Source organism: Antechinus flavipes, chromosome 5 (genome assembly GCF_016432865.1).
Source record: "Antechinus flavipes isolate AdamAnt ecotype Samford, QLD, Australia chromosome 5, AdamAnt_v2, whole genome shotgun sequence".
NCBI lineage: Eukaryota > Metazoa > Chordata > Mammalia > Dasyuromorphia > Dasyuridae > Antechinus > Antechinus flavipes.
Genome location: NC_067402.1, coordinates 257,224,932 through 257,243,913, shown reverse-complemented (window position 1 = coordinate 257,243,913; position 18,982 = coordinate 257,224,932). Strand labels below are relative to the sequence as shown.

General features: G+C 33.0%; 1 protein-coding gene across 8 annotated transcripts in view; it reads left to right on the top strand.

The window, feature by feature from the left end:
* The first annotated feature begins 452 nt into the window (after window positions 1–452).
* C5H12orf50 (chromosome 5 C12orf50 homolog) overlaps window positions 453–18,982 on the top strand; it is a 36,259-nt gene continuing 17,729 nt past the window's right edge. For 3 of the 8 annotated variants that reach the window (XM_052001061.1, XM_052001057.1, XM_052001060.1), the window contains exons 1-6: window positions 1,794–2,035; window positions 4,272–4,391; window positions 4,769–4,889; window positions 12,867–13,040; window positions 17,917–17,994; window positions 18,082–18,192. In XM_052001061.1, the coding sequence (XP_051857021.1) occupies window positions 1,982–2,035; window positions 4,272–4,391; window positions 4,769–4,889; window positions 12,867–13,040; window positions 17,917–17,994; window positions 18,082–18,192 (658 nt within the window). In that variant the 5' untranslated portion in view covers window positions 1,794–1,981. Of the gene's footprint in view, window positions 553–1,789; window positions 2,036–4,271; window positions 4,392–4,768; window positions 4,890–12,866; window positions 13,041–17,916; window positions 17,995–18,081; window positions 18,193–18,982 lie in introns of those variants that run through there. The other 5 variants (XM_052001064.1, XM_052001058.1, XM_052001059.1 and 2 more) reach the window with 5 other exon arrangements.

The window sequence follows — 18,982 nt, the reverse complement described above, 5'->3', positions numbered from 1 at the left end:
TCTCCCCTTGAAAGATTGAGCTTCCTGAATAAAGACTTTTAGTGTTTTCTCTTCCCTAGAGTGATTGAATTATCAGAAGTAGAGCTATTTACTCTTCTTTGCCATGTTAAGGCTCTTAGCCAGGCTTGGCCTTGATTCTCTTTCAGCTGTGTTGAGGTGGTTGATGACTGTTCGTTCTTGAATATAATTTAGCTCTATGATGTAAAATCATCTCTTTGAAAAATTTGTTTATATATATATATATATGTAATATATATATATACACACACACACACACACATATATATGTATATATATACATATATGTATATATATATATATGTATATACACATCAGATTCTCATAATGGTTGTAAACATGTTGCCACATGTAGCCATGCAATAATGGACCTTGGTAACAGTATTTGAAAACAATTTCAAAAGCAGCTGCTTGTCCATAGGTGAACAGGCCATTTATTTGGAGTCAATGATCATTTAAAAATGTTCATTGGGGGTGATTATCCCAGTAGCCTATGTGCTTAGGATGGGTACTTCGTTGTTCTAGAGTTAGAAGGTAGGGTGAAATGAGAGCCAAAACATTTTTTCCTATATTTTATTTATATTTTCAAGATGTTATCCAAATCTTTTATTTTCTTTTTCCTCAACTAAGTTTCTAAAGCAGTTACCATTTTTTTTTAACAAAAGTTCTGTTCAAAGTGTTTTCCTAACTGTTAAGATATTTTTTGTTGTCTTTTTATAGTTATATAGGTATATATTTATATGTATGTATCATTGGTCTATGTACATTTTCTCCATTATGAAAAAATTTTAAATCATTGTATGCAGAAAGATTACTTCATCAACTATTTTAACCATCTAATGCAGAAACTTTAATTTTTCTTCATTTAAGTCTATCTTTAAAAACTTCCAGCAAAGTGGGAGTGCATTTTATTTTTAAAATAATTTCTTCTCTGAAAAAAGTTCTTCCCTTGTTTTCTCTTATTAAGCTCTCCTCCATTTATATTTTCATTAATTTCTGATAGCTTCTCATAGCTCTATAAGAACACTATTGACAAGACCTCCAAATTATGTTTCATTCTGATCATGAGACATTATAATATCTTACTATAAGAATTCCCTAACTATGTGATCCAATTTTTGAAAATTTATACTCAGCAAATGTTCTACTTGTGGGTAAAAAAAAAAAACTTTTCTCCTTGAAAAGAGGATTAAAAAGGATTAGAATATAGATATATGATGAATAATCTTAATTTATTTTCAGGTAGCTATTGTTATATATTATCTCAATATGACTTTAATTTCCATCTATCATAGTGGATAGAAGCATTCAAGTACGTATTTGTACAGCAAATAGATTCATATTAATTAAACAGTTAGGAATATCATACCCTAGAACTTATATTTTTAGACATATCCAAGTCATTTTTAAAAATAAGATACCATATACTTAACTCATTGTTATGAAGTATTAATTCCCTTTCTCCCAGATATGTTCTATCACTTAGTTTGATTTTTTAACTAAAAGATTGGTAGAAAAATATATTATATTTTTTAATAGCTATCTTAGTTAATAATATCACCCTGGAATTAGGAGTAAAGGAAATACTGTGACATTATTCCTTAATGTCAAACTGGCTAACAGGTACTTGTGAGGTCATTTATGATGAGCACATAATGACCCAGGTAACAATGAGAAAAATTCTGGAAGTTTGAATTTGTGTACTGGCTAGCAACCACTTTCAACATTTCTGCAAAGCGAGAGAAGGTATCTTCTGATTTAAAATTTTGTTAAGAATTACGTATTGCGTAATACACTGTCAACAGGAGGTCAGTTTTAAAAGGAGATTACTACTGATAACCTGGACAAATCTGGAAAAGAGAGTTTTTTATTTTTTATTTTTCCTTATACACTGAGACTTCTTAAAATTACATTCCTGCAATTCTTATATAAGGACAGTGGAGTAGCAGCAAGAGAGGTGAAAATGACAGAAGTTGGGAATGACTGCTATTTCTTTTTTTATTCCACATGCATAAAGGTAAATATTGTACAAATTTACAGACGTTCACATCTCTTAGCTTTCTGGTAGAGAGAGGGAAGATATAGCATAAATTTGCATGACCAAATCAACATTAACCAGTTTTTATTTTTGTTTTTTGTTTTTACTTACCCATATATTTATTATGGTAAAGTTGATTTTTTTTAAGGAAATATAGGAGAATTTGGTATTTTTAATAATTTGGCTGAAATCACTGCTGCCTACAACAGTCATACTCAGAATGTGTCTTTTAAACCACATATATTTCTATAGTGTACAATCTGAAGTTTTTCTAGATTTTGAATTGCTAGTATTAGAATGCTATTTCATTGAAAACTCTGCAGAGCATGGCGCTTGTGATTAATGGAGATTATAAGTGTGGTGCCAAGGTTACATGAATTAGCTCTGTTTTACATACTCAGTTGAATTCACGTCACCTTCAGACTCACTTTAATGAATCCAATTCATTAAGTAAAATAATTACTGTGTTTTGCTATGTAATTTTAAAATAGTTTATGATTTTATAGTTTTCAAAGCACTTTGTTGTATAGTGCTCTTAACACTGAAGGCATTCAATAAATGTTTGTTGAATGAATTAGTAAATTTAGTGGATTAACTTAAAGTAAAAAAATAAAAGTAAATATGTTCAGATTGGCAAAGTTACAATTCTCCCTAATTTAAATTAGTTCATTAAGTCATAACATTAATATAAGGTCACAGATAATAGATTTAAAACTAGAGGAAAAAACACTGAGATTATTTAATCCAATTCTGCCCCCTCTCCTTTATTTTGCTTTCCAGATGAGGAAATTGAGACGTAGAGGAACTTAAGTGATAGATCCCATTCAAGTAGAAAATGACAGAACTGAGATTTAAATCTGATTATCTGATTTCATATCCACTACTCTACTATGCAGATTCATATACTAAATAAGGGGTTTGAATTAATAGTGCCAATAGATTTAGAAAAAAAGTCTCAATATATGACTGAACCATATAACTTATATGAAAATAAGGCAGAAGAAATTCTTTCTGGGTCTAATTCAATTATAATGGATCCAAGAATCCACTATCATAAAAATGGGATAGCCAGAACTGTTAAGCCAGTTCTACTTTGAGAATATCTACATATTATATCCACAGGAAAACCAGAAAGGAAAAATTTTTTCAGGAGACATAGTAAAAATGTTATTGTTAGAGATATTTAAAAATGAAGTCAGAAGGAAGAGAACAAATATGGAGAATATGGTGAGGAATGTACTGGGACAATCACTTGTCAGTCTATCTCTCTGACAACAGAATACTGATTCCAAAGTTAAACAATGCCATATAATAAAGAAGAGAAGGATAAAAACAAAGGAATGAGATTTCTACACTATGGAAAGAATGCAGAATTAATGATTTTTGGGGATGTATTAATGTTCCTATTTGGGTTACACCTGATTTTTAAAATACTACGTGCTTGAGAATAGAATAACAATGTAATAATTATAATGTAATATAGCCCAGCTTTTTAAATGGAAAAAATGGAAAATACATACATAGAAAAAAGTAAAAGAAAAAGAAAAATAGAAAAATAGAAAATAGAAAGATATAAACATTAAGATTCATTCACCATTTTCTTAGATGCATACTGACTAGTAAAAAATGCATGAAGTCCATAGACACTGGTTTGAGATTTTAATTCATAAACAGGAATCTTATATGTAAGCAGAATCTGTCTGTTAGGCCTTGAAATAATTTTTTTTCCTGGAAATATGAGGTTTTCAGAATGCTATAGCATTCATGCATATTCTATCTCTGGGCTATGGCCTAGGTTATCACTAATCTTTTGTGCATCTGCCTGATAAGCTGCAGATAAAAAATTTTATATATATATATGTGTGTGTGTATATATTTGCATATACATATATATTTATATGTATTTAAAATCATTTTGCCAGTAGCTTTTGGCAAGTAGTATTAAATACCACTATACATTATTTTGTAGTGTTCTTTAATTCTCCTTATACAACAATCTCACCTAACAATAAATTGAAACAAGCTGTCAAAGATTTTGGCAAGTAGTGTTACATTTCTGGTATTTATTTCGCTAATGGCTTTCTAAATTAGCTATAAGCATATTCATTTAAAAAATCATGAGAATGATAGGTACAAATAAGTGACCTACAATTATTGTTGACCTCTAGCATCAATATATTGTGAGTTTTCTGCACTGTTTACTTTTTTCTCTTAGGGTTCCCAGTGCCGATTCCGACACTGTGAAGAAGCCCTTGGCAGTGACACTGTGTGCTCATTATGGAGAGAGGGAAAATGTTTAGATCCACTTTGCAGATTTAGACACATGGAAATGCAGGTAGAATTGCTCCTCCTCCTCCTCATCGTCATTCTTTGTCAATAATATAGCACGTTAGTAATCTTCTTGACCTACATCACAACATGACAGGGAGATGATGTTACTCCTGCCGGTGGCAAATAATGGAATTGATGACGGTAGCTTGCTACTGAACTTGAAATCTTAGGCTAGTACATAGGAATATGTCATAGGAGCCTCTGCGACCTCAATTCAAATTTAGGGCTACAATATTGACAGCAGGACAAAATCCCCATTGATTAAAAAGCAATCGCTTTCATTTGGCATTTTTTGTTGCTTTTTTTTTTTCTCTTACGAAATAATTGAGTTTGTTATGAATATGGCCTCTGAAAACTCCATTTCTTCCCCTTTTTCTCTAGCAAAACTGCAGCATTTCATGCTTCTGGGAAACTCAGCCTCTTGGTTGTGTGAAGATCAGTTGTGTGTTTTATCATAGCAAACCCCGTAATATCAATGGACTTTTTTTGCCACCAAGTAGCAGTGAGTATATTTTCTTAATAATATTTGCATGGCAGATTGAAATCTGAATGTAAACTTCTACTGTAGCTGGAAACCATCTGTCTAGGAATTGTGATGTGGGATGGCAGACCACTGAAAATATCATGAGTGGTATGACTCTGGCAATGTTAAATGGAAGACTCTATCAAAAAGCATGAAATGAGGCTTGGAGAACAGACCCTCAGACTACTTATTCCTGTGTCTGGTGATGTATCAAGGGAGAGATGATATATCTCAGGTCTAATAATATGTATCCAAGGTGGTTTAAAAAAAAATCATTAGAATGTGAATAAGTCATTGACCCCACTAGATCTGTTCTAAAAAAAAGATAAAAACAGGAATAGCCTTTCTCATGTGGGTTATGACCATATCTTGAATCACTTGCTTTTAGGAGCAAAGAAATGTCCATAACCCCAAGAGCAGCCCACATAAACATTTAACTCCTTAGCAGTTTTGTCTCCCTACTGTAACACCTAGAGGCATCTAGATGGTAGTACAGTGACTAGGACACTCTATGTGGGAGTAGGGTGATATGAATTTAAATCCAGTTTCATATACTTAAAAGCCATGTGACTTTGAACTTAATCTCTTGTCTGCCTCACTTTCCTGGTTTGTAAACTGGAATGATATAACCTACCTCCCTAGTTTGATATGAAGATACATGAGGAAAATGATCATTAAGAACTTTGTAAACTTTAAAAGTGCTTTTTAATGCTAGCTATTATTACTATTATTATTATCATTATGGCAGCTAGATGGCATAGTGGATCGAGCACTGGGCCTGGAGTCAGAAAGACCTGAGTTTAAATCCAGCCTCAGACACTTAATATCTGTGTAACCCTGGTTAAGTCACCTACTTGTTTGCTTCTGTTTCCTTATCTGTAAAGTGAGCTGGAGAAGAAAACGGCAAACCATTCCTGTATGTTTGTCAAAAAATTTTCACATAGGGTCACAAAGAATCAGACATGACCTAAGTGACTAAACAAAATTATTATTATTATTATTATTATTATTATTATTATTATTAAATAGAATAAGTGACCAAGACAGATCCAGGGCCCTATTCGTCCAGTCTAATTGTGCTATGAAGTATGAGGGGCTACAAAAGCATTAAGTGGGAATAGTGCACAATAATTTGATACCTCAATTGTGAAAAACTTTTTCATTGAACATGTGACTATTTGGGCTTCCATGATGCTTCTCCTACCATATTGTCTATGGCCATTTCTTTTTAGTAAGGCCCTACAATACAAAGTTTGCCCATATCACCAAATTTTTTAAATTTAACAACCCATACTACAACATAAATGAGAAAGCTTGGTGTCTTATTTTTCCTATATCTGTCTTGTTTGTATGTGGTTGTTTTTTTTGTATTGTGTCACCTCTATTAGCCTATGAGCTTCTTGAGGATAAGGACGATCATTTTTGCCTTTCTTTGTACCTCCAGATACTTTAGCACAGTAATTGACAACACAGTAAGTGCTTAATATAAATGCTCTTGAACTGAGTAAGTGACAATGTTGTGTAGTAATGATGAGATAATGTTTGCATTGTGGAAAAGATGGCAAAATTTGGGAATTAGAGAGAATCTGCTTTAAAAGTCAGTCAGCTCTTTCACAAATTCTATTAAGTGTGATTCAGTGAAATGGACATTCAATTTGGGGTCAGAGAACCTGGAGTTGAGTCTTAGATCTGCTTTTGCCTATCTCTTGAGTCCTTGCAACAGGGCATTTCATTTCTCTAGACTTCAATTTATCTGTTTAAATGATAGTTTAGACCAGGATCTAGGGGGTGTGCGACCCCCCTAGGGTGTGCGATCCCCCTAGGGTGTGCTGGTAAACGTTTATCAACTTGTTTTCCAAAATTTCAGGACACATTTTTAAGTTTAATCTAAATTATTAGTATTTTATTATCACTTTCCTAAGTCTAGACAATTAACAAAACAAATCAAATCCTGAAGATGGCTCTCAAGGAAGAACCTGTAGGAGTTGTCCAATACATTACTACCTGTGTAGGTTCCTTCTAGTTCTAAGGCTGCATGGTTTTTATTTGTAAAAACTGGAGTAGGGATAGATGATTTCTAAGGTCTCTTTTAATTAACTCTGGCATTTAGGATAACTTCCAAATATCAGATGAAATAACACACATATAGCACTTTGAAACTTTAAAATATTATAAAAAGCTATTGTTTAAAGAATGAATAATAATTTTGAAGGTAAAAATATGAGCAAAAGAGAAAGGGAAAAAGTCATCTATGTTTATTAATAGAGATTAGAACATATAAAGTACATGTGGGGAAATAACAGGAGATGTATTTAGAAGGACCAGCTAGGTAGCACAGAGCACTGACGCTGGAATCGGGAGGACTTGAATTAAAACTCTGACCCCAGGAATTTATTAGTTGTTTAAATCCTGGCCAAGCCATTTAATCCCGATGCCTCCAAAAATAAAAACAAAAAAATGATTAAGAGGAAATAAGAAAGAAAATGAGGTTACAGATTGAGGATCACTAAGGTGCCAAAAAAGGAAGAGGATATTTTAAAGAAGCCAGAGGAGTTAGAGAAAAGCATAGCATTTAAAGAATAAGAATAGGAATTGGTCCACAGGATCAAATATCACAAAAGAAGGCTAGAGGGTTGAAAAAAACCGACTCTGGATTTGGTGATTATTATAGCATTGACAACTTGAAGAGAAATTAAATTTAGTCAGTAACAACAGTTTTACCAAAGGCTTTCACGAGATCATAAGTTCCTTGAGGGAATCATCTTCACCATTCTGCCAAATAATAATGCCATGAACATAATTACTAAATAAGTGAAAAATATGCAGCATAGTCTTGACACTACGGCTGTGACTAGAAGTGAAGTACTATTAAAAATGAGGACAATTAATATTGAAGGCACAGAGACTGGATCTGAGATGTAAAATACATCTCATCACCTGCTCTCTTCAATTAATAGTCCCATTTTTAATTGGAAGTTGGGAGGGGCAGATGTAAAGAAAGCTATTTAAAGCTATGAGACCTGGGGTGAGTCTTACCCTCTTCTACTTGTTACCTTTTGTATAGTTGGCCAAATTTGTTTTAACTCTCTGGGCTTCAGTTTCCTCATCTGCAAAATGAGGTGATTGGACTATATGAGACCTTGAATTGAAGGTACCTTTCAGCTACAAATCTATAATTCTGTGATGAAAATGTATCTTTAATTCAATCTGCCTGGTGCATCATTTCAGATGTTGAATTTAAGTGTTTAAAAGGTCCATTCAGCATTTCTTTTTAACAATCCATTACTTGATTAGAGAAAATTACTTAATCCCAAAGCATGGAGGATTTGCTCATTTTATAGATTCTATAATTATATTCTAGAACTTCTATAGGAGAAAGTGTGTTGGAGGACACCATTCCCCCTGACATCTGCCCAGCTGACTTGGCTGTGATGAGTAGACAAGCCATTCCATGGGGAGTCTTTGAAAAGAGGAAGGTTTTCTTAAATAGCATTTAAGTTAATGAATTTCTATGCTTTTCTGAGGGAAGAACTAGATTCCACTTCTAATTGGTGTGATTAACCATAATGCTTTTTGGGTTATAATTACCCAAAAGATATAAGCAAAAAGGAGTCCTAAAAACAAAACACCAAAAAACAATCAGTTTTGAATTTGTACCCCAAACAATTTTATATATTGAATATCCCTAGAGACAAGAAACTTATAGCTCCAAACATTTCTTTTAGGGGATCAGAGGTACAAAATATATATAGTGGAAAGAGGATTTGTTTTAAAAATTGACAAGATGGAGAAAGCAGTACCTCCCATTTCAGTCATCTGTGGCTGAAGTGACAGTCTTAGTCATATAAGAAGGATGAAGTTTCTAACACCAAGAACTCTATAAAACATAATTGACAAATCTAAAATTGAGCACAGTGGTGTGGAGCTATCCTGGCAAGGGAAAAATAAAGGTTTCAGAAACAATTGCCTACTTGTAGAAATTCATCAGAGACAAGTGTGTTCTCAACCAGTTCCCCAAAACACAAAGATAGTTGGTGTTTGGGGACTTAAAGGAACAACAACATAACTAGAAACTAACATAGGCAACTCAACATATGTCAAGCCCTTGATGTACATCAATCCAACTACCTAATAAAGCTGCTGCCCCAGATTGGCTGCCTGCTATCATATGTCCCCAAGCACTATTAAAAACCTAGTAGAATGATAGAGATAAAACAAAGTGTTGAATTTCATGCTTGGGTGCAACCCAAATGTACTTCATTATAGGAGGTAATTGAAAGCAAATCACAAACCTCAGGAAATGTGACATCAATATGTATTGTGAGCTCTCAGGGAGATAATGTCTGCCAACTTGTTTTGTATTGTATTTAGCAGAGAGCCCCACACAGATAATAAGCCAAATGCATTAATTCTCTTGATGGTGATGATGACATTGACTTTGCAAAACAAGTTTTGGTGCTTGTTATAGAAATGTTCAAATAGTTCAGTGTAGAGTGTAGACTGCAACATCCAGAAATACTTCAAATTGATATTCATTATTTGAATTTCATCTTGTTTCCTTTTACTAAGGAAGGCAAAGTAGGAAATATTTTTTGTTATGTGGGAGATGGAGGAAGGGAAATACTAGGGGAAATGTAGACAGAAAACACAAAAAAATCAATAAAAATTATTTTTAGAACAAAGGCCAAAAAAAAAAAAAAGAGAAGAATTTCACTAATGTATTAACTGAATAGTTAATTCTGTAAAAAAGTTAGTGTGAATGAGTCCCTTGAAAGGGAGTGCATTATTTGAATTCACATCCCATATTTTCTTCAGGTTGGAACAAATTACCATATTTTATATAATCATAACTTCAAATAGCACAAATTTGAATAATATGACCACTGAAGAGAATTTATTATTCACACTAATCAAGACCTAACTATAAAATATAGAGTATGAAAACATGACTGAAGGGAGGAGGGTTTTGAGTGTTTTGGGGAATTGTGCTATTCTAATACTATTTCAGGTGATAGTTTTTAATACTATGAAGAGTAGAAAAAGTTACATTGGACTTAAATTGTAATCCAGTCGCTTTTACATATTATCTGTGTATAAGTCACAATACCTCTCTGAGCTTTAGGTCTTCATCTGAAGAACGAGGGAGTTGCTCCATTAGTTAGATCATGGTCTTTCCTTATGAATGGTCTTTGTTAACAATTTATAATTTAATGCATGCTTTAATATAGGTATATAGTAATATGAGTATATGCTCTAAAAGGAGTCAGTAGCCTTGATAGTACTTCACATCTCTCTGCAAGCAAATGTTTGCTGGCAAAGGTGGTTTCTGGGTTTTTTTTGGCCTTACTTGTATTGTTGATGCTTTTCTATTGAATAAGCTGCAATAAAGAATAATGATAGATCAATAGTATTTTTATGGATTAACAATCCACACAAGAAAAATCAAGAGCAAGGTGAAAGTATATGGTTCATATGGACTAATCAGGGGTCCTCAAACTTTTAAAATAGGGGTCCAGTTCACTGTCCCTCAGACTGTTGGAGGGCTTGGACTATAGTAAAAACAAAAACTTAAGTTTTGTGGGCCTTTAAATAAAGAAACTTAATAGCCCTGGGTGAGGGGGATAAAAGTCCTCAGCTGCTGCATCTGGCCCGCAGGCCGTAGTTTGGACCCCTGCCACTAAATAATAGTGAATAGAGTTAAACTAATAGAGATGTATTTATTTCTATATCTTATCTATCTTAGACACATATAGATGACAGACTATAAACTTGTTGCAAAATTGAATATAGGCGATAAGTTGATTTTTAAAAAAAATATAAATGTATGTATTTAATGAGGCAATTGGGGTTAAGTGACTTGCCCAGGGACACACAGTTAATAAGTGTTAAGTGTCTAAAGCCTGAATGGAACTAGGTCCTCTTAACATCAGGGCTGGTGCTGTATCTACTGCACCATTTAACTGCCCTTTCCACTTGCAAAATAAATACTCTGTATTGTATTTGGTTACCTTAAGTTACTACTTGCCACACAAACCCTTCTTTTCAACATTAATATTCTATTCAACACTAATATGCAATATGATGAATCACCATGAATATCCTAATAATCTGAAGAATGAAAGTTCCAGGTGACTCCAAGAGCAGTAACAAAATGCATGGTGGGTAAAAGATGTCAATATACTACCAAGAGTGACCTATACACAAGAAATAATGTAAATACATCATGGACATTACACAGATTGAAAAAGTAGAGAAAACAGTCGTGTAGGTAAGAGGTTGACAAGCCTGAACAGTGTACTGGAACCTAAGAAATACTAAAAGATCCAGAAGAAAGTAGTATAATGTGCTTGTTTGAACCTCTTTAGACAATTTATGGAATGACATAACCAAGAATATCAAGAATAGGTTATTTGTATGAGTGAATGACATTTCTCCCCCTCCCCTCAGTGATGAGATCACAATTCCACCAACTGAATAGGTATAAACAGAAAATATATAAATATATAAAGTTTTGAATAATATTATTATAATTTTAAATTAAAATTTGTAATTAATAATTAAATAGTTGACAAATGGACATTTTTCTTGGCTTGCTTTAATGAATGGTTAAATGTCCTTCATAAGTGGTGCATTAGTAACTTGAATGTAAATTAATGCAATTTAAAGGAATTGTCTGGATGTTCCAAAGCACTGTGCATTTAAGGTTAGCTGAGTATCCTTGCAATCTTTTAGCAATTTTCTTTACAATATTGATTTAATAAACCTTTAGTAGTTAGTAGCAAAGTAAAACATCAAACCACATAACATAAATCAGAGAGGTTTCAATTAATCAGATTTTATTGAATTACTTGACCACAAAATGCCCATGAACTTCAATTAAACTCTTATTCCAAAGTGTCTACTTGGATTTTTCCAGTAATTTTTTAAAACTGAATCTAATGGCATTTGTTAATCAAATGAGATTTATAAAGCACTTAGCACAGTGTTTGGCACATTGTAAGTACTATATAAATGCTTCCTTTCCTTTTGTCTTTTTAAAGAAATTAATAATTGAATGAAATGCTTAATTTCAGTTAGAGATTTGTGAAAAATAAAGATGTAATTTTTCCCATTCAAGTGCATGGGCCTTGTGGAGTCCATGAACTTTTAAGTTAAAGATTAATAGCCCTGGGTGAGGGGGATAAAAGTCCTCAGCTGCTGCATACGAATACATAAGAATAAAGATTAGAATTGTTAGGTTTTATCAAGTGGTGGGGTTTTGTTTTGTTTTTTTCATTCTTACTTGGCCAGGCAGTTCTCATAAGCTTTATATCTAAACATATGTAACTTTGGAAATTGCTGAGATGGAAAGATTTCCCCACATAGGATTTGCTAGAATTTTCTATGGCTTCCCATGTGCTCACTGTGTAGATCTAGCTATGTCAGCATTGGACCTGAAGCATCAAATTTGAATCCTTTCTGAGTGTGGCCTGAGCCAGATTAAAGTGTAATTTGGAAATGTTTAGCAAGATAATACAATATGATAATGCTGATTTGTGATTTTCTAATTCAATATGTGGTCTTCAGGGATCCATTTCTATTTGACTTTGCTGCCATTGATTTAGCCTATATCCTAGTCCTCATTGTCATAATGAGAATAGTAATGTCATTCCTACTTACCTGCCTTATAGGGATATTATAAGAATGAAGTTATATTACTTTGAGCTTCTCAGAAGAAAAGGACTCCAAAAAGTTAAGATAATTTGTGCTTTTTAGGAAAAGTAGGAATGCTAACTTTTGCTATCCCTCAAAAAATGTTAATTTTTTTTTTTTTTAGATTTGTGTTCTCCTCAAAAGGAGGAAGTGGGACATTTTTAGCAAAGCATGCAATTAATATAGGGCAAAAGGTTTGAAATTCAGCATTCAGACTATATACAATGAAAAAAAGACTGGGCTTTTGTAATTTTCTTTCTATAGATGTCACACTACAAAAAGAAACCCAGGAAGGAATTCTGCCCCCTGCCCAGAGTCAAGAACCTCTGAAACCTCAGGAGAATATTTCAAGACCCATTCATCCTCCATTGGTTATAACTATTAACTTTGAAGAAGAGGAGGATGAGGAAGATGAAGATGAAGATGACAAGGAGAACAGTTAGTATGACCTTCCTTAAATCTATGATGTATGTAAAGACCCTTACACTGTTCTCTATTAACTTGTCATAATGTTTTGTAGGTTTGTAATAACCATGTTTCTGATGGAAAGTAGATATTACCGAGAAAATTGCTTTAGTTTTCATAACTCTCTTAATTTATTGTTCTAATTTAATAGTCTGAGTATGTGTATCCTACCGATCAGGAGTAAATAAATTCCTTAATTGGTGGAGATATATTAACTTTCAACACTACTTATGTATTCTTTCTTATGTACCAGGGATACACTAGTTGTCAGACAAAGTTAATATGACTTTCATGTCATTATGGGAATTTGGAGATGAAATTTTCTAGGTCAGTCTATGGAAATATAGCAAACTCCATTATGAAACAGCTCGCTCTATTCCATGATTCAGTCACATTACAGATAAAATGAAATCAACAAAATGAGTCATGCAAAACTTATGATCTGTGATTATGGTCCCTCTATACAGAAAGTTGTAAAGCACATTGTGTTCTCCCTCAGGCATGGGAAACTGGAAATTAAAATGCTTTCTCCATTCCCTAAAATCCATTATTTGCTTTGGACATTTAAAAATTTAATTTGTCAGCTTTAGAAATTTCATTTGTTTCCTAAGCCACCCTTAAAATCTTTATCTCTGGTATGTTCAATGGCATATAGAAATTTAAATTTTTATTTAAACTAGTAGTAAGCATAATTCTGCTCTTGAATGTCAGCAACCAAGACAATCTTTTTTCAACCTAAATCAGTCCCTTTTTATCTCACATAGACATTATGTCATTGTCTATGGAAAAGTTGTTTTTGTCTTTCCAGTTTTTATTCTTTTGACTCATGCACTAGCTAGGTCCTTTCCTTGATCTAGAATTTTCAATAGTTTGTAGGATCGCAGATTTAAAATGAAAAGGGACTTTTAAGATCAACTTGTCCATTGCTTCTATTGTTCAGTTCTATTCAACCCTTTGTGACCCCATTTGGGCAAAGATACTGGAACAGTTTGTCATTTCCTTCTCCAAATGAGGAGCCAAAGGCAAATATAGGGCTAAATGACTTATCCAGGGTCATACAGCTAATAAGTGTCTGAGGCTAGATTTGAACTCAGGAAGATGAGTCTCCCTGGCATGAGGCCTATTATGCTAGCTGCTCCATTCATTGCTTATAGAATAAATTAAATCAACAAGAATCTATAAGCATTTATTAATCCCATGTTATATATCAGGTACTATGTCAAGGACTAGGGAATATAAAGAAAAAGCAAAAGCTAAAGCAATTCTTGTCTTCAAGGAATTTACATTCTCAAATTCTTAAGCCTGAAATTCAAGTCTCTCTACAAACTGGTTCAAGCTGACCTTTCCAAAATTAAACTCTATAGCCTTTTCAGGTAAACCCTCTCTTCCAGATAGGTTACAATAAATCTCATATTGTTAGCCATGCTTATATAATATTAATGAAAAGTAATGGTACCTCAGCTTTGTGATAATTTTTTAGCTATATGAAGAAGCAGTACGTTATAGGGAATAGAAATCCAGCTGCGGAACCTGGAATAATGTGCATTCAAGGCCTATAGCTGACACATCTGGCTGTATGACTTTAGGCAAGTCATTTAAATTCCCAATGCTCTTGGCAACTCTCTTAAAACTATAATAATTTGCATCAAAAGTGAGGACCTGCTCAAGTAAAGGAAATCTCCCTGTTCAGGGAAATCACATTTAATTCTCAGTTCCCAGTAATATAACAATGACAATATGCCTGTTGTATTACATTGTTGGTTATCTTTAGAGAATGTGTGTGTTCATAATTCCCCTACTGGACTGTAACTTTCCTTGAGGAAAAAGACTGGCCTTATTTTTCTTTATATCTCCATAGTTTCTGGGGTACCTTGTATATAGCAGTTCAAGGAAAAATGGTTGGGCATCACCCTTTCCTTGTATCTTCCCTTCTTTTTGCATTTTAAGGTAGACCTTTCTGGGGACATTACAGTGATCCCAAGGAATGAATTCTAATGGGAGTGGTGGTGAGGAATTCATGGTAGAAAGATGTTAACAGAAGAGCAAAGGATGAGAGGATCAGAGATTTACAGCTAGGAAGCGCCTTATCATTCATCACCTAATACCTTAGTTTTAGAGAAAAAAAAATTGAGAAACAGAAAAGTAACTTGTCTAAGATCACACAGATGCTAAGTGACAGAGCAGGAATTCCATCTTATATCCCATGACTCCAAATTCAGTTGTCTTTTTCTTTTTGGGCTGCATCATAGACTTTAAATTATTTTAGAAAACATGTACTAAATTCCTTCGGTATAGTAAGAACTGAAGAAGATGGCACTTCAATGTTTAGATAATTGCAGCTAGTAGGAATTATAAATATGCTTATTTGAATATTTGAATATCTTGGTAGTTTTAACATCTCATTCATTGAAGGTTTGCCCAAAATGAACTGGAGTGGAGACCTCTCCTCCTAGGTTTTTTTTTATCTTATTCAATCCATTCTAATTCAGCACTCATTCTTCATTATTATTGTTGTGGGGTTTTTTTGGTTCTTATATATTTCTTGGACATTTACTATTCCATTTGTCCGAACATATATTGTTGGTAATGTGCTATAACCTACTTCCCCGACCCACTCATTATTTTTCTACCTTATCCTTTTGGGTCACTCAAAATGCTTATCTTAAAATAAAATACTTTTTTTTTTTTTATAAGATGATGGTGTTCTAGGTTTCATAACAACTGATGCTGATACAGCATCACCAAAGGAATATTACTATTAAAGAGCTGAGCCTTTGTTTCAGAAAATAGTAATGAAAACACTACTTTAATGTCCAAATGTAAATCAGCTCAGTCTTCCTCTGAGTCCCTTTTGTGTTCATCTTTTTTGTCTTTCAAGAGTGTATGCCTGTATCACAAAAGGCATACTTCATCTCTTTTCCACTGTGGATCATTAGTAATCTGGTGGTGTCTCTTGAGTAGTTCTGGAACTCATCTTTTAATCTTTGATGAAATCAGCATAACAACAACTACAAATGAGTGCTTTTTGGGGGGATGATCTCACTATCTAGATTTGATAAGGAAATTCTTTTGAGATCTGCATTAAACATTATAATGGGCCTTTGCTTGTTGGCTTTTGGTGTATTTTTTAGTCAGTATGGAACTTACTTGTAACAAGAATGATAGATATGCTTTATATAAACCATGGCCAACAACCCTAACTTGTATTTAATCAAGAATATCCTCAATATATATGTAGCTTATTCTTATAAATATTTTAAGATGAAAAAAACATAAATTGATAGTTAACATTCAAAATAGTATAGTTTTCAAAAGTGTAGAAATGCATTCAAATAATGTAGACTTAGGCTTGTCCAGCTGTTTCCTCTCCTTTTCTTCCTCTTTTTTCATTACCATTAGGTAATGAAAATAGTTTTATGTAGAAATGATACTTATTTCATACTTCATCTGTGTTATCTTTCTTTGTTTTATCTCTAAATGCTTCTTGTTATAATCTGACTTAATTGCTTATTTGGGACTCATAAAGCTTTCTGCAACGTCATTTTAACATTGATCTTCCATGTTTTGGGAGATGATGTTTCTCATAATCTTCCACCATACACTTAAATAAGTTTTTAAAAATGACTTTATATGCTAAATCAGTGTTAGTTTTTGCTTTCAAGTACAAATATCATTGTTTGTGATTTTTGGACTCTTTGGTCTCTCTGTTAAACTATTTTATATGAATTAAACCTCTCTAGGAAACTTAATTAGAACTTTCTATATTTGGATACATGAATTATATATATAAACAGATATTTTTTATTTTATTTATATGCATTATAATATATATGTGTATATATAATTTATTTATCTTATAAATATATCAGTATATACATATATATAGAGAGAGAGTTAAGGGGCATTATAAGTATATATGTAGTACTTATGGTCCCACATGTAACATATCAACTATATATGTACAGATGTATGTATGTATACACACACACACATATATGTATGTATACACACACACACACACATATATATATACATATATATATATATATATATATATATATATATGTATATATATACTTATACACCTATAATGTCCCTTAAATAATAATCTAGTAAGTGCTGCCTATGTATTTGTGCATAGAGACAGGTAGGGCCTTTGTATAAACGTTCTAAATGTCAAGAGAGAAAAAATAACAAAAACCTCTTTTTAAACTATTTTCCCTATTCATTGGTTTATTTACCATTCTTCCATTTATTAAATGGCAGCAAGGAAAAAGGACACATATTGTATGCAAGGGGAGCTAATGTTTCTGTTAGGATCACACTAGGGAATACAAACTTAGGTGATCAATATAAGAATGGATGCTAGCTTTACTACGACCTTTGTTAGCTTATAAGCATGTATATATCCCTTATATATTTCTTACTTTTTTCACCCATCACCTATAAAAGAGAGACTGTGCCAGATGAATAGATACAGAAAGTTCTTATGAAATACTAAGTAGGACTTGACATTTAGATTTAGCCAAAAGCCCTATTCTACCCTACAATGGGAAGCCGGAAAGGAAATAATTGGGCTTAATGTATATAATTGGTGGTTTCTTAAATCGGAATCATATTTTATTCTTTCTTCAGCATGACAAACATGAACATTTATCTGGATACAAATTTCACTGATTTTTAAAATTCTGAAATAATTTCTTTTAATTTTAAATTAATTTAAAAATTAAAAGGAAACATCTCACAGTAAGGATAACAGCTGTGGTTTTTTTCTTTCTAATTTATAATAGAATTTCTCATAGACTTTGTCTATGGGAGACAATTTACCTTTGAAAAATATATCCTGCAGATGCTTCTAGTTTGTGGACAAAGACTCCAGAGGAAATTGAAGAAGAAAGGGCCATAAAGGAAATGTGCTATAAGTCTGGTAAGCATTTTGGTGATGGTGTGGGCTTTTTTCTAGTTCTGTGCATGAGCACTATACTAACCATTATTTTCCTTATGGGGAGATTAGGTGAATACTACAGATTTCACACTCCTCCAGACATTTCAGCAAAAAGCATAACTTCAACAGTGGAAAAAGAGTTAGCAAAACCCTTGGAAAATGGCAATGAATTGCAAGAAGGTAAGCCATTAAGTGACAGCACCTCAAAATGATATGCTTAGGTCATATCTAGTTCTATTACATGAATTACTTATTTAGTAAGATATACATGAGGACAGAGTCTTTTTTGTTTGGTTGATTGGTTTTGAGGTAGCTCTGTGATTTCATTTGTGTTGTTAAGCTCCAAAGCAGAAATTAAATTCCTTCCACTGATGGCTGACAATTACATTTTTAAAAAAAGTTCTTTGGTCCTAGCTGTTGACCCTGGGCAAGTCACTTAACCCCAATTGCCTCAAGGGGGAAAAAGTTCTTTGGGATGCTAAAAGGTTAAAAAACTTAACTAATATTTCACAGACAATGATGTCAGAGGCAGGAATTTGGCCCGGGTTTTTTCTGACTGTTAGATCAACTCTCTATTCACCATATTACTCTGCGTCTCAGCACATAGTTTTAAGTGGGATAAAACCTGTTTGAAGTGGTGGGTAATGTTTTTTATCATGTGTCCTAAATTCAATATGAAAAGCTATCAAGAAATGTAATTATGCCTTCTTCCCAGGCATAAGAATATATAAGATGAGGATTTCTACAAACCTTATGATTTTGCAGCTGTTTTGCTGTTCACAAATAGGTGAAGATTTTTCTTATTGAATTGATAAGCTAATTGAAAATCCAGCAAGGCTCAATGATTTGTGTACAATTCCAGGAGAAAGTAAGTGGCTGAAGTCAGGATTGGGTTTTTGGCTTTTGGGAACTCTCACTCTTCTGACTACTCCCACTTTATTTATTTATTTATTTATTTATTTTTTTGTAA